Source organism: Sprattus sprattus (assembly GCF_963457725.1).
Source record: "Sprattus sprattus genome assembly, chromosome: 14".
Lineage (NCBI taxonomy): Eukaryota > Metazoa > Chordata > Actinopteri > Clupeiformes > Clupeidae > Sprattus > Sprattus sprattus.
In genome coordinates this window covers 26,237,556-26,254,184 of record NC_137912.1, presented here as the reverse complement: position 1 = coordinate 26,254,184, position 16,629 = coordinate 26,237,556, and the positions used below count along the sequence as shown (strand labels likewise).

At 46.7% G+C, this 16,629-nt stretch overlaps 1 protein-coding gene across 2 annotated transcripts in view; it reads right to left on the bottom strand.

The window, feature by feature from the left end:
- The window catches only part of tbc1d22a (TBC1 domain family, member 22a), a 102,852-nt gene that overhangs the window by 59,694 nt on the left and 26,529 nt on the right, over positions 1–16,629 (bottom strand). For both annotated transcript variants that reach the window (XM_080850980.1, XM_080850981.1), the window contains one exon: positions 13,481–13,595. In XM_080850980.1, coding sequence (XP_080707106.1) covers positions 13,481–13,595 — 115 coding nt within the window. The remainder of the gene's footprint in view (positions 1–13,480; positions 13,596–16,629) is intronic.

The following is a 16,629-nucleotide window of genomic DNA, read 5'->3' as shown; positions in this document are numbered from 1 at the left end:
GAGAGGTTACTACCAACTGTTGTTGGTCCTAAATTAATGGAACAGCCTCCCATTTTATATCAGATAAGCTGCTTGTTTAAAGACTTTAACATACAGACTAAAATCAAACTTTCAAACACTTTTTAGTGCATTTTAGTTCAGTCTGATGTGCTTTTGTTTTGCTTTTAGTCTGAAGTCGGATTTATTATTCTTAGGTTGCTTTATGTTTCTGGTCAAGTCTATACCTACACCTAGTTGGTCTTTTATTATGGTTTTCTCCACCAGTGTTTTTTCACTTACTTATCCATGTTTTAGTTTCATAAATCTATTTATTTTTTAATTTGATCTATGTATAAGTAGGGTGCGCTTTGTCAAGAAAACAGAGGGGGGGATGTTTTTTATTTTTTTATCATGAAAAAACAAGCAATAAATAGGCCCTAATTCTTTTCAAGTTAACGGGAGGCCCTACTAGGTTAATTTTTTACAGTTGAACATTTTAAAGCAAACAAAAATACATAAAATACATGTAAAAATAAATATAAATAAAAATAGCAAAAATAAAATAAATTTCTGCAACTACCACACATGCGATGTGGGAGATGCCTAATTAAGTTTCAGGACCACGGATAGGGGCCGATCACGCGGACATAAGGCCAACGGGCAACTCAATCAGACTGTAAACAAAACCTAATCAATTAAGATTTCACAGCATGCTGAAACTATTCACATTATAAGACTTAGTAAATAGTTTGCTCTGATGTCGGACTTCATGTGGCCTTTGGGCTCTCCTGTTGGCGCGTCATCTGCAGCGTGTTGCCCTTATTTTATTCACATCTCTGGGAACTTCTGAGCTGGCAACTAACGCACGCCTGGCCCATTAACAGCAATGAAAAGAAGACCGTTCAGTTGACACGTTCATTGTATTGCGCTCATCAGTGAGGATGTGATTAATCGCACTAAATCCAAGTTCGCACTTAGCCCCCCAGCCCCCCACCCCCCCCCCCCCCCCCCAACAAATCACACCCTGTGTATAAGTGCTTTTCATTTTATTTACTGATCCATTGTTATGGTTGTACTTATCTATTTATATTCCACTTTATATACACGTAACTTTAAAATGTTGCTTCATTCTTGTGTTCTTTCGTCTTTAATCTAATTTTAGTTGTTTATTTCCTTTTATTGTTTCCTTTCATTCCCTTTATTTCAGCTGCGAGTTGTGTATTGGCGTCGCTCATTAAAACATATTCTGGCTGGTTGTAAAGCCAGCCTGACCCAGGGTCGCTACACATGGAGACATAATCAGGTTTTAGAATCATTAGCGTGTTTGCTTCCGAATAACAAGTCAAGCTTGACTCTTTGCCAGTTAATGACAGGACAGTAGAATGTCTTTTGTGCGAGAGGGGCAGAACAGTGGTCACCAGGCACACACACAAACAAAGGGGCAAATGGGCAACGTGTGGGACTGGAGATTGAAAACTGTGACCGCTATAAAATCAGGCTTGGTGTTATACTCTGGACGTGAGTGCATTGTTTACTTTATTGAGTTAATGATTCCCTTTGAAGATGCGATTGAGGAGGCCTTTGAAAGGAAGAAGCTAAAGTATGCAGAACTGGTAGCGGAACCGAGGGAATGAGGTTGGCAAGCACACACAGACCAGTGGAGATGGGGTGTTAGAGGGCTTTCTAGCTAAATCAAACCACAACAATTCTGTTGGATTTTTGGTTCTCAAGATGGTTCTTCGAAGGACCTTAAAAGGAGTTATCTGAGGCTGCTGAAAAAACAAGTCAGTGGTAATGTCTGAGGCACTCACAGATTACTTGGGGGACAGGTGAATGAACCTTATTATATTATGTGAAGTCTGTTGACACATGATCAGGGTTCGTATTCCATTTTATTTCCTTACCCTAATTCAGGCTCTCAAACCCCAAACCCTACAAACTTGGGATGTTTCCAATTTCCACCCTTTCCTTAACCCCAGTTCTTATCCAAGTTCTTATCCCGCCCAACCCTCCCACCGTTTACCCTGGATAGCCTGTGGCATGCAACAGTATAATGAGATTGATGTTTAGATAATTAGGCAGGGCATTATTCCGACACCGAGATATGCATGTGACATCTTTTTGAAGGCTATTTTGAGGTGTATCTGTTGTCCCTGGTATTGACATGTGCCAATCATGACTATGGAGGGGGGTGGGCCTGGGACGTCAGACACCACTGTTGAGCTTTCTGGAGGTATCAAGGGCCAAATTCAATGAAACACTGATGAAGGAGGGTGCCAACCTGACAACCTAAGTGAAATGTCCACGAAGGCAGCAGTGATGTTGTGGTTAAGTTAGAAGTATTAGCATGATGGTTGAAATGCACCCTGCTGTTGTAATACTTAGGCTAGGTTGTTGGGTTTGACGCAAGGACGCATGTGTCAGAGAGAATCCTGTGTAAAACGAATACAAAAATGGTCTAAAATTAGATTCATTAATTACAATCTACTTTACCTTGAGTGAAAAGCACTTTGGTACAAGCCCTGTTTGACAGACTATACAGCAGCAGTCACTGCATCGCTCTGCATCTCAAAAGGTGAGGTAACGCTCACACACACACACACACACCCACCCACCCAAACACACCCACTCACACACACGCTCACACACGCTCACACACGCTCACACTGACACACGCCCACACTCACACCCACACCAACACAAACACACATCATCCTTTAATAGAGGATACTGTGAGTCATTAGTGCTTGGGCACATATAGAGGAAAGGGCTCAATTCCTCATCCCAACACACTCACTTCCAAGCCCATTACACAGGTGAGTCAGCACACAGCCACAGATTGGACAACACTAACCAACAAAGGAAGTGGGTCAGTGCTGCAACAAGACTGCGGAAGTAATGTGGGCATCATGGTTCATGTGCTCGATGACACAACACACAAGAGGGGGCTGCCAGGAGGAGAGATGACGCACACACACACACACACACGCGCACACACACACACACACACACACACACACACACACACACACACACACACACACACACACACACACACACACACACACACACACACACACACACACACACACACACACACACACACACACACACACATATTTTCAGAAGGGGCAGCAGTAAAACGCAAAAGAGAAAAAGAAAATAAGATAAAGTGAAAACTCCCAGGGCCCCTTGCTGAAAGGTCCTGTTTGAGGGCACCATCCCACCATCTGTCCAAGCATATTCACATGGGAATGCCCGTTGCCCATGGAAACAGCCCTGCAACAAAGGCAAGGTGACACGGGCAGCGCGCAGGGAGAGCAGGAGGGCTAGACTCTGAGGGGCCAAGGAGGAAAATCTCTAAGCAGCAGCTACATGTGTACTCCGACACACACACACACACACCAGGCATGAAAACGGGTAAGGGGTGAAAAAGGTGAGGAGGATATTACCCCTCTGGGGGGGTCCGGGGGCGTGCCCCCCCTGTAAGTAAAATTTAAATATTCCATATTTTAAAGCGTCAATCTGATGAAGTTTGAGATGCTTTTTTTCCAACCTGGGGAGAGCTGGAGAAACTTAGCTTCAGCCATGAGTCAAAAAATATTTTGGCCTCCTTACTTAGTATTATGCAAGCCATTTCATGCCAGCCTGTCACTGGGTCTATCATTTACAGTATATGAGGCACAATGTGGTAAGGGCACCACAAATGGCTTAATGCATAGCCCCCACGAGAGATGCCGTAACTTAACTTGTCTACTCTTCCATCATGATTGACAGCCAATACAATGTTATGTAATTCAGATTTCAATACATTTTATTGGCGAGGCCCTTCGCGTTAATATTTCCATGCACTCGCATCATCCAGTTATTCAACATAATAAATCAGCGGCGAAAAAAACAATACAATCATATATTCTTTAGAAGTACTAAATGATGCAAAATGTAAGGATCTCTTTTCATTTATGGAATTCTTGTCAAGAAAATATGATTCTATTGTTTTTTTCGCCGCTGATTTACTATGTTGAATAACTGGATATATATATTTAAAAATATGTTAAGCTCCTATTAAAGTATCCATCTATCTACTTCCAGTGGCACTTGCTCTTGACTGCTTTGCCTCATAGCTTGGCGACTTGGCCTTTTTGAGCAGAGCATCACTGAAGCCTTCCATGTGACAAGAGTCCCCTTTTCAGCCATGCTCACCTTTCTTGTCACCAAAGTGCTTATCATGTCAGTGCTCAGGGTTGCACTGTATTGGGTCTTGTTTATGGTAACGAGACTGAAAATGGTCATCTGACGTCATGATTTGTTTTATACCTGCAAGGCTTGTAAGTTGACTGGCTGAAATAGTAGGAATTATTTGCTACGTTAACAGTCTGTAGTCAAACACCTTTGCAATGGTCACTTTGCCCCAACAGAGCGATTCAAAGTTAGAACAGGGAGTCTCCGTGGCGTTTGAGTTAATGTAGCTAAATTATCTTACTCCATCAGTTATTCACACCGTAGCCGTCTCGTAACCAGGCTAATCACATCATTGCTAACTTTTTCATACTTGTATCTGAAGGTTATGCCCCTTGAAATGAATCATCCCGTTAAGTTACCGAACACATGTTTTAACGTTTTATATGGTAACATTACGGTCACACAAAAAAAAATGCGTCCAGCAGGGATTCCAAAATTGTCCGGGATTTTGCCTTGTCGGATATTATTGTTTCTCTGGGTCTTTCACAAATGAGTTATTACGTCTTTACACGTTTTGGAAAGGGTATCACTTACGTTCCACCTTCTTGCGCGAGCTCTGTCATTGGTCAAACTTTCCCAGTGTTGACAGATATAATTCATTATCCTCCAAATACGATCATTTTGAGCCTTTGATATGATACGCAATTTACAATCTGGCAACACTGAGGACCTTGCCGCCGCCAGCACTAGTTCAGTACAAATGTACATGTCATCTGAATATGAAAAATATGTCCAACCCCCCCCCCCCCCCCACAAAAACAAAACTCATCGAATCTACACGATTCACGTAGGTCACCTATTTTGTTTTCAAAACGGCGAATTTCGCTGAAAGGTGAGTGATTCTCATGCCTGACACACACACACACACACACACACACACACACACACACACACACACACACACACACACACACACACACACACACACACACACACACACACACACACAGAGATAATTTGAACCCCTGTTTGTTAATTGACCTTTCCTCTGATCATTTGCGGCCAGACTCCACCCTCTGACACACACTCAGCCATGCTTTGGCCGGTCTCACACCCAGCAGCACCGACACCAGCTCACACAGGACTGAAAAACCTGGCACCTCTTGGAAAAGAATGCTATAGCATGATTTTATATTTTTTTTCATTCCGGGTCCAATTTTGGTGCATCGTGGCCTGTATGTTTGGATAAGTCTAATTGGAGCACGGCTGCCTGCTAGCGGTAATTTGAGCTGGGGCTCAGTGGGGACACCTGCTCTGTGCTCAGGGGACACTCCCAGGGCTACCATACAGAAGCTATTCATTAGCACATCCTGCCTGCCAGCGGCCCCATTCTCCCAGCCATACGAGCGCTCGTCTTAGCAAAACACTCACACAAAGATGAAAAACAATAAAAGGAACATGGAGGAAGGACTTATTTCAAGGTTTCTTTTCATAGTGAATGGTGTAATCCCAAAAGATATGACGGATTCTGTTGCCAACACATTTGATTTGGTGACTCTCGCTTTGTGTCTATTGTTTCTGCTGGGTGACCAGAGCAGCCCTCCTTGCTCAGTCTCACGCAGGTCTGTCCATCTGGAGTGGAGAGTCTTGCTGGCCTCGGTCAGAGGTTCCTGTTGGCCGTGGGCTGCTTTCCTGTGTACCTGGGCACAGGGTAGGGTCCCCCCATGGTACCGGGGCACGCACAGCTGTGAGGAGCCGCCTGCCATGCCAACCGGCATCAAAAGAGCCGACAGCACCTCGGCCCTGCCATCTGCCTGGGGACGAGCCTTCTGCCAGACGGAGCGGAGGCTAGGCTGGGGTGGGGAAGAACGCAGTGAGCCCAAAACGCTCCACGACTCGGCCAAGAAAAAGCGGCTCCACTACTGCCCCGCGCTCCAGAGGTCAATCAGACAACCTTTTCATTATGGGAACTGTAATCTGACCAACTGGGCCCAATTACACACAACAGCCACGTTGCCACGCGTTGCCTAATGAGTATTAAATGGATTCCATAGAGGTGTAATTGAAACCGTGGATAATTAATATGGAATCTACTTGGCAAACTTGTCATTCTAACACAGCAGAAAATGAGTCCTCGGAGCATAATTACAATGTAAAAGTGGCACTGCGTGAAATGCGAGGTGTGGATCCATCTGCGGCTTATGGTAATATTCATCTGGATGGAATGAGCAGGATGGCTACAGAGGGGGGACTGGAGTGGGGTGGGAAGCTGGGAAGGTGGGGTAGAAGGGGCGGGGGGGTCATAACCAGAAAGGCTGCCCCAGTGCCTGATTGGACTCGGTGTGTTCCAGTTTCCCATAGTGCAATGCAGACAAACAGATGGTCAGGTCTTGAGCAAGAAAAGAGAACAGAGAAAATTGGCTGCAAACAGCATCTCTAATTACTAATTTGCTTTTAACATTCGTGCTAAACCTGTCCAAAAGAACCTGTGGACTATCCTTGGGATATCCTTCTCTCATCTCGATCACTAAGATCTTAGGTTAAAAAATGAAAGGATCTAAATATATAAAATCGCCAAGGCTCGGAAAAATTGGGCGAGTGATAACAATCCTTGCTCTTGTGCACCTTTGCAGTGTTTCTTCAGATGGCCGTTTCAGGTGCTTGGAGCCGAGCGGAGCAATCAGGGTTTCGTACGGGAGCGACGGAAAAGAAAACAAAGGAAAAGTAAATCTCAAGAGCCAGCGCGTGTCGGTAGCAGATAATGGCTTTGGAATCCCATTATTACAGCTAGTTTATTTAATAGAGCACCAAACAAAACAACAAGGACCGCCTGAATCTCCGTGCTTCTCTCTGAACCGCGGCCACTAGATCTGAGCTAGAATAAAATGTCCACAGCATTGCCAACCTTGTGACACTCTGATCTAAGACGGCAGTTTGGGGGAGAAGTGGAGAATAAAAAGACAGAAAAATGAAAAGTAGAAGAGAAATGGCTTTACTTCAGTCCCCTCCAGAGTGTCATCCTGCAAACCTCCACCTTAAACCACTCTTCTTCAGACTCCCTCAGGCACTGGAGGGCTCTTCTGCCTTTTACAGCCCACACCTTCGCTTCCCCACAGAAGCCAGGGTTTTCAGAGCACTCTAATAAGAAGGCAAGTCCTCTCTCAGGATGGCACTTAAAACACACAACTACACAAATCACCATTGTTTAGCTCGCAGATACTGCTCCCTTGCCTTGTAACCATGGTAATTGGAGCAAGTGAGCAGACTGTGGCGGAGAATGTTTCTGGAGTTTTTATGGTTGCTCAGCGTCGACGCAGGGAAAGTGTTTTCAGTCTGCGGTCCGGCAACGTTCTATATTTTAGATGAAATGGGACACGCAGGAGCTCAGCGTCGTGTTTGACACAGGAATGCTCTTAACGGCGCCGTCAACAACTTCCATTGTGTGACACTTCTTATCCCATGATTCACGTCTTTGGCAGGAGAAAGTGAAGGAGGGAGGGAGGTCTCAAAAGATCTGCTATTATCAGAGGCTGGAAAAAAATGAAAGTTTTCAGAGTGTGAAATATGAGGGCAGATCAGTCCATTAAGGAATTAATTTCTGGTTATCTGGAGACTCAGAAAAATCATTAGCCATACAGCAATGGGAAGTTCTTAAGACATTCTGGGCACAGGCTGACAATTAAGCTGTACAGTGAGCCAGCATCAATTGATAAATATGTAAGAAGAATTCTATATTGTTACAAATCTGTGTACATGGGTGATTGCATGGCACACTCATGGAATGGCATTTTTTTCTTAGAACTGATTACTTTCTTAATTGTTATAAATTGCGTTAGGTCAAGCATGACACATTCCACTGATGAAAATGAACAAAGCGATTTCTCAACGCAGGAATCTGTGCAGAAATTCAATTTATGGCTTTTTATAGCAGAGTAATTAACTTAATCCAAAAATATTCAATAACCACGATTACTCAGAGAAAACGAATGACTTCATGACAGGACAATTTTTCTAAATCATTCTCAGCTCGGGTGCGTTTTACATCTTGAGATGAGAAAACGTATGTTAAGCCTGAGAATCAGATTCATCTAAGGTTACAGCTCGGACATCAAGGCATATTTCACACGGCAAACTTGGTTGGCTTGGCCGCGGAACTACAGCGTAGCTTTTCTCCAGAGACACTCAAACAGATAAAAAGTTGTAAAGTGGAAAGCACAATTTTCACGCATGATTAAAAAAAGTTCATTAACACAATTAGCTTGCTGTCCCTATAAACTTTCCACGAGTACCTAAAGAGGTCTGGAAAGGTCTGCGCTCAATGAGCAACTGAAGCAGAGGAAGAGTAGAACGCTCCCCTCCACTGCATGTCAGAAGACATACCGAGGCAATCACTTAACAACTCGTTAGAGCAAATCAGGGCCTTTAATCAGACCTGCATTAAAATCAGCACTTGGCTCGCCACTCCAAATGGGGAGATCTGAACAAACCGATACTCATTAAACGCAAGGCGATGCGTTCCACACCAGTGACCATTCAATCCGCCATCACAAGTCCCCCACCTATCAGTCAATGGGCCCTGTGAGTGTGAGCCTTGGGTTGACCTATGGGGGAGGTGGCCTGCTCTTCACGCATAGTGTTAACAGTCTGTGAGGCAAAGGCACTTGGGCAAAATAAAGAGCGAGGGAGAGCATGAGTAGCTCTTCCAGGCCTGCCGGACCTCGGCGCGCTCCAGGTCCACTCCAGCTCCTGCCAGGCTCGTCTAAGAGGTCCTGGTGCTAAGCGCTCAGCCTGCTCATGTCAGTTTGCCACCTGGGCTGCCTGCAATCCCCCTGCAGAGTGCTGGGAGGGAGAAGCCTCCTCCCCGAGAAAGGAGAGACATTTCCCACTCACAGCAGGGGGCTCGATCTTACCCGCCTCCACACAGGAGCCTGAGGTTAGGCTACATCCACACACACACACACACACACACACGTACATATAAACACACGCAGACGCCAACTCCATATTCATGGGATAACACCGGGCAAATCGTTTGAGTGCGTTTAGATCAGGGGTGTTTAGAGCATCTGTCAAAGGCACTCAGTGTCAGGCTTACAGTGAACCTTTCCAGTGCAGGACCGATGCGTTCTTTTCCTGTTTCATTTAGCGCAGACGCGGAATAACTTCACCACAGGCCAACTGCAGCGGCTATGATCTGCATCCTGCTCCTTCTCAATTAGTGAACAGAGACTGTGAGTGAGCAGAGAGATGAGACGAGAACATGTCGGAGTGGAGTGAGCAGAGAGATGAGATGAGAACATGGTGGTGGTGTGGAATAAAAAGCCCATTAGGCGTGCACTCGTGACGCAGGGATGATGCATCCATAAAGGACAAAGTTTCCACGCACCCATGTGCTTTCAACGTGCCACTTTCACTCTCGTCCAGATGCTTACCACAAAGAAGGTCCAAGTGCTACTGGAGCATTTTATTACCAAATCTAATATGAATACAATGGCACTGCGTGGAACAACATTTCCATTCGAATTATAGTAAATGTACACCCAGTTTCTTTGAGAATAAATACATAAAGAAGGCCGGGGGACTGAGGAGATACACAGACACACTGCAATATGTGGGAGTGTGGGAGAGAGAAAGTGAGAGCCAGATCTCCGCTATCTGCTGCTGTAAGGACCATTAATTAAGGTGGCTCATGGGCGAGACATGGGGGAGCTGTGCTCCTGCGTCTGCAGGCCGAGCGTAAGCACCGCACCACGCCTCCCCTCAGGAGTGCATTCCTCCCCTCATAATTACATTAACTCCCATTAACTCTCCTCTCCACCATAACTCCCATTAACTCTCCTCTCCACCATAACTCCTGGGCCCTGAGACCCGAGTGGAGCTCCTTGGCCAATGGGCACAGCGGGGCCCTCAGCTGCCTTATTACTGAGGAGCCTGACCCCAGAGTTCTCCGGAGGGCATTCAACATTGGCCCTGCGTGATTCATCAAGGCCAGCCTGCTGCTGCTGCTACCGCCACTGAATACGCTCCAAGACAAGCCCACGACTCACTCTTCTATTTAGAGCCGCCCGCTCCTTCTGTCTGCTGTGGCTCCTCTGGGCCACCCCGAAGCACTGCAGCGAATGACAGCCTTGGGTAGCTCAGGACAGAGGTGACGGGAGGGGGGCGGATGATGGGGTGAGGTGAGCCTGGGAGGAAGGTAGTCGCCTCTGGTCACTCACGACCATGGAGTAGACCAACCGCAGGCGAAATCCAGCTCACAAGCAATCATGGCACTGTTGCCAGGGCAACAACAGCAAGTACAGCCAGCTCGAGGAGGAGGAGAGCAGAAAATGAAGAGTGAGGACGAGGAGACGGAATATGCTTCAGCCGCTGAACCCAAATTGACATCTTAAGTAAATGTCTGCCGAAAAAAAGAATCTCAGTGGTTCGCATCATTTCTCAATGAGGCCATCTCCCTTTGGGTGTATCACTACAGGACACCCATAACAGCAGCTATTTATCACATCCCCAGGAAACCCCTCAGAGATGACCAGAGACGGAGCACTGCTGAAGCAACACAGTCCCTCCAGAAGTTCATCTTCAGAGAATCTATATTTTGTAATGATGTAAATTACAATATAGATCACAAGACAGTCAATAGTTTGCCACATTAAAAAACAACCGCACATTTGCATCAGGCTCATCCTATTTAATTACAAAGCTTTAGAAACTGCCTAATGAGAAATTAGTTTGGCCTTCAAAAGCAGAAATAGTCTTCACTTGAGGATGGAGGAAAAAAAACAATAACTAAACCTTTCAGCTACATGATCTGCTCAAATCGATGGGCTCTTCGATAAGGGATGGCATAGCAGATTAAGCATATTGATGGGAGAGAAATCCACGTCTGAATCACGCCTCTGAGAGCGGCCACTGATTAGATGAGGAGTGAATAATGATATCTGGCTCTGATTAACAGGAAGCCACTGATGAAAACCCACCGCTTCATCTGAAGCGATGATGTGTAGTCAAGCATTCACCCCATCAAAGTTGGATCCAAAACCTCAGATAAGCCCACAACAAAGAGAGCGAAAGAGAGAGAAATACAGCGGTCACAGGTGATCTAAGTTCATGACATCTTACACTAGTGAGGAGAGCCTGATTCAGCAAACGCCAGTCAAAGCTGTCCTGTGTTTCTCCTCACACTGACTGCCGTGGTTCATTTTTCTTCTTGTTTTGCATGAGTGAGGCTTACTCAATGGATGTCATGCTCTGCTGCCTCCGGTGGCCAGGCATGGTAAACTGCGTGCCCTAACACTCGTTCCACCATGCTCCTTAGTTTTTATGACTCAATGACAAGCTCTGCTCATGTCATAACAGCATCTCTTATAGGCAAGGCTGCACGGTCACACCCTACAAACGTTTACTATTTGACTCCAACTAAGCGCAGAAATGGCTGGAATCCAGTGAAAATTTCTGCCGACTTATCAGCATGCAGTCTGCCTTCAGTAAAACAGTGGCAGGAAAATGATACCTAAATAATGCATGAGCCTAACAGCAATGCACAAACAACAGGCTTAACTAGTCTCAAATTACATCCTGTCATCATACATCTTTAACAGAGGAGATTATGAGCAGTGTTCAGAGCAGAGTCCTCACGCTACAGCGTCTGCTAAGCCAATGCGTGCTTGACTTACACTCCAGTCTGGGGACAGTGAGGTTTCTATTTGGGTTTTTTTTCGTCCCCCCACCGAAACACAATGCAGTCTTCAACATCAACAGATGTCCCACAATGCTTGTGGCGCATCACACCAGGGTGTGGGGGATTAGAGTTGGCCTGTTTAAGGTCTTATTTTCAGACGTAAGAAAGATCTAATGAACAACACAGCGTTTTGAGTTACCTAAGGACAATACTCAGGCCTGGACAGACTGTGAGGGGGAAGGCAGACTGAAAAGCATACTCTAACAGTGATCGGGCATCCATAACACTGTGAGAGAACCATCAAGAACTTTTTTTCCATCACCAAATGTCTACTTGCCAGATCTATTTCAGTCTCCACATTCGCTGACTGTGTCGAGGCAGTTGAACAGTGTCCAGGGATAAGAAACACTGCGCTAGCAATAGATTCTTTTACTGTAATAGACTCCCAGCAGTTTGTAGTCAGAGCTAACAGCATTCATTGACTGAGAAGGAATAGAATCCTTATTGGGCCCAGTGGAACTTCAGAAAAGCATTAAAGTGTGTCTTTGATCCAGGATCCACCAGTGTGAAGACAGGTCTTGGCTGATTAAAACTTCCCTTCGCTACTATTGGGTCGAAGTCTGGCTCACAGTCATTCTCCTATCTTCATATTCAGGGAATGAATATTTATTTCCATTTTGCTCAGCACATAGTACCCACACACACACACACACACACACACACACACACACACACACACACACACACACAAACAAAACAAAAGCATCCCCCTCCCTCTGCGGGGACTCGTAATTAGACAACTCACTCCTAGCATGAAAGCTGAAAGAGAAATCCACCCGAAGCGCCAAAAGACGTCTGCAGACAGCAAACAGACGATCAAATCTCATGTAACCCGTCACAGGCATACTTGTGAAGGCTTAGCGGCTTCAAGGCTCATCAGTGCAGGTAGATGTTTGAAGGCGAGGCGATGCGAGCCTTTGAGGATCTGACAGGGTCTGAGTCACAGGGACGGGCGGGAAGGAGGGAGTCACAACAGGAAAAAAAATGCATCCCTTTTTTCCCCCAAGCTCACAAACAGCAGCAATCCCCCCGAGTTTAACCCAATCGCCTTTGTTCAGTCCCTCGGGTCTGTGACAAGCCAATCGGCCCAGGCATCAATACCGTCGCTCTGGAGCACTTCGCATGCAACCCCAGCGGATCAAACAGACCCTCCCCCAGAGACCTGAAGCCTCTGTGTTCAGTCAGTCACTGTATTACTTTCCCATTAAGCCACAGTGCAGGGCCCTCCACCGGCTCCCATATATCAGGGTCATTAGCCCACCGTTAACATTGGTGCTCACTGGCGGCCACGCTGAGGTGATTCAGTCAAATACCAAAGTTAAAGAGCTACTCTGGCAGGAGAGTAGCCACTGATGGACACTGCTGTGGACCGCTGGACTTCAGCTCACAGCAGGAGCGCCATTCCACACTTTCAGGGTCTGAGTGCTTTGTGTTTGAGGTAAGCAAGAGCAAGAGAGTAGAGTAAGTGAAATAGCAGGGGGACTTGGATCAGGTGGTCATGTTTTTTTTGTAGTTTGGGCAGCAGCAATGTGCAAATGTGTACATTTGAGCGGGGTTTCTGTGATAAATGTTGGAACTTACCTATGTATTCAAAGACGTAAACAACGAAAAACGGCGTGACGAGATCGTTGATGCCCTGCACGTAGCCACTGGCAGGGTGGCGGATGGCCCAGATGAAGAGGATGCGCTCGAAGATCTGAAGATGATAGAGGGGACCAGTCACACATGGAGATCATCATAAACAAAGACCTAACAAGTCAGGAGATGTCAACCCCCCCCCCCCCCCCTCCCCCACTACGCTCCAGCAGAATGTATACTGTTGTTGTTGTTGCTACATGCATGACTTTCCCCCACAAGGTCACGCTTTTCCGCCTTTTAATTAGAAACACAGACAGAATCCCCTCCCCTACCTGTCGATCAATTTAACAAAATCAATTAGGCTTCAGGAGCATGTGTTTAATCATTAACATCACAGCATTCAATAGAGGAGACAACAAAGTAAGAAAGCAACTCAAAGTTGTATGCATGTGTGTGTGTGTGTGTGTGTGTGTGTGTGTGTGTGTGTGTGTGTGTGTGTGTGTGTGTTGTGTGTGTGTGGGTAGTGAGCTGTGACAAAAAGCCATTGAGAATGAAATATTCATAGGCCAAGGGAAACAAATCCTCTGAAAGAAAATCAGCCCTGAAATATAATCACAGGCTTCCAACACATATATTTCATCTGCATTTGTTTCCGGTCCTGTCTAGGCATCCTCGTATACCCTCACATTTCCTGAGCCCTCATCCTTTTTCTTCATCTCTCCTCTTCTCCACTAAACAAAAACTTCCATTGGCATTACGGCCTGCGTCTACACATCTCTTTCATCGTCTCACCTTGCTCTCAGCCCAGCTTGAAACTACGGAGGCTTGAAGTTTAACTTCAACGAAAGCACAGACAATGATTTCCATATCTTCTGCCTCCTGCCCGCCTCCGACAAGACAACCGTCGCCCCCCACACACACGCTGATCTTTCCAGGCCAATCATGTTCCTTCCCACCTCCAAATAAACTCATCAGTCACTTTGGTGCCAGATCACAGATGCAGATGACTGAGTGGGTTCTATGCAGGACCAGGGCCATAGATCAGTGCCCTATGAGATTCCCATTGCTCTCATGCTGCTTCCTTTCAACATCAAAGTCCCATTTAGCAGCAGAGGGAGTGGGCATGGGAGGGGGGGGCCTGTACTGCTGCTGAGGTCTGGAACGCTGTGCACTCCCATCTAACACTCAAGCACACACTCACTAAGCCTACACATCAGCTCTGAATGGAGTTCCAGCACTGGGTCTCCTCCTGCAGCCCGTCACCGAGTGAGAAACACTAGAACAGGCGCTAGAAATCAATGCGTAGCTAGAGTGCACTAAGGGGCTGTGAGCGAATATATTATCCATTTATTTGCTTAGCAGACACCCTCATCCAAGGCTCCGAGACCTTTCCTATCCATACGAGATTTGTCTTTTTCTTTCATTTTTGTACTCCCTCTCCCTCCCTCTCCTCCCTACAGCGTCTGTCAGACTGGACCTGAATGCTAAAGCACCCCTATGAAGCGCTAGTGGGGTGCAACTAGCCTGAGGCTACTAACAAGATCGGCGGCTCTTTCGGTCTGCGGTCTCTAACCTCTGCCTTCGTGATATCACCATGTGCAATCCAAATAAGAAACACAGCTTCTGGTGATGTCTTCACTGTCGAGCTGACTGGGATCGTCTATCCTGCTTTACATTATTACTCCCACCCCTTTTTTGTAAGCAGGGACCGGGAGCGGAAAGTCTTTTGGATTGAACACAAGCTGCTGAGAGACCTGACGCAAGGTCACGGGGTGGTGACCGTACGCGTGTTCACTCCGAGGCAGAGAGACACTGACGGCTCGTTGGCATGCAGGAGAGGACAGGGCAGAACAAAGGAGTGGAAGAGCGTGCAGCCATGTGGTTACCAGACAACATTAGCAAAGAGGTTATGGAGGCTGAGGCTGCTGCTGCTGCTGCTGCTGCTGCTGCTGCTGCCTGACCGGCTTGTGTTACGTGCAGTGAGTGTAAGGTCTGCTTTTTGAGTTGAGACATAGTGTGTGTGTGTGTGTGTGTGTGTGTGTGTGTGGTGTGTGGTGTGTGTGTGTGTGAGAGAGAGAGAGAGAGAGACATACAGTAAGTGGGTGCCAGAAGAACAAATCCTCCCTTAAATACACGATTGTGGAAAAAAGGTGCTAAAAATCTTACGGAAGAGAGTGCTAAGTACCACTGTGTGTGAGGTGCCTCTATTAAACGGTGTGAGCCTTGCCAACAAGTGCAAACACATCCTCCGAAATGATGGCTTTAGTCTTCTGCTGCACTCCTCCCCACAGACGTGCTGCTAGTGCATTAGGCTGCACTCGGAATCAGTTTAAGGTGCAACACCTTACTTATGTGGGCCCTGAATGAATATCAAGGCTTTTTCACAGGCAGGATGGGCTGCTTTTCTGTGTCTGCCTAGCAGAAATCGGCTTAAGTTCCCCATAAATGTTTCAAAGAGGGCTTGTGGCTCTCATCCTGTTGGGAGCGGCAGTGAAGGGAACTAGTGTGAGCGCGGCGGAGAGAGAGAGAGAGAGAGAGAGAGAGAGGCAGGGAGCTGGAGGTAATCGCACGCGACTGCTCCGCCCACACTCCTCTTTAAGCTACTCGCTTATTCATTCCACACAAAGCCCCGAACCGCAGCCATGGGAACATGCGGTGTGTGTGTGTGTGTGTGTGTGTGTGTGTGTGTGTGAGTGTGTGAGTGTGTGAGTGTGTGAGTGTGTGAGTGTGTGAGTGTGTGTGTGTGTGAGTGAGTGTGCACGCAAGGACACCCAATGAAAGACTGGCGGCTCCTTAGCGCACATGCCTCGTTAGCGGCGCCTCGTTAGTATGCTTGCTCCAGCAGCACCCTTTGGGTCTGTCCCGAGTTCGAGGAGGGGCTGCTTGGAATGCTGACCTTACGCCTCTCAAATATCAGGCACACGCAGGCAGGACTGAGTGCACTCTCAAGACACGCAGCGCTCCCTGGAGTGATGGGTGTGAATACACACTGGGTTATTAGAGCAGGCTAGGCTAGGAGACGTTTTCTGGCCCACGTGTGTGTGTTCATGTGCTACAGCGTGCACTACGTTTTTGGGGGTGCCTAAAGGGCATTTGAGTGTGTATGCTGGTGTGTGTGCAAAAAGAGCTTGGGGGGGGGAAACAAGTGCATG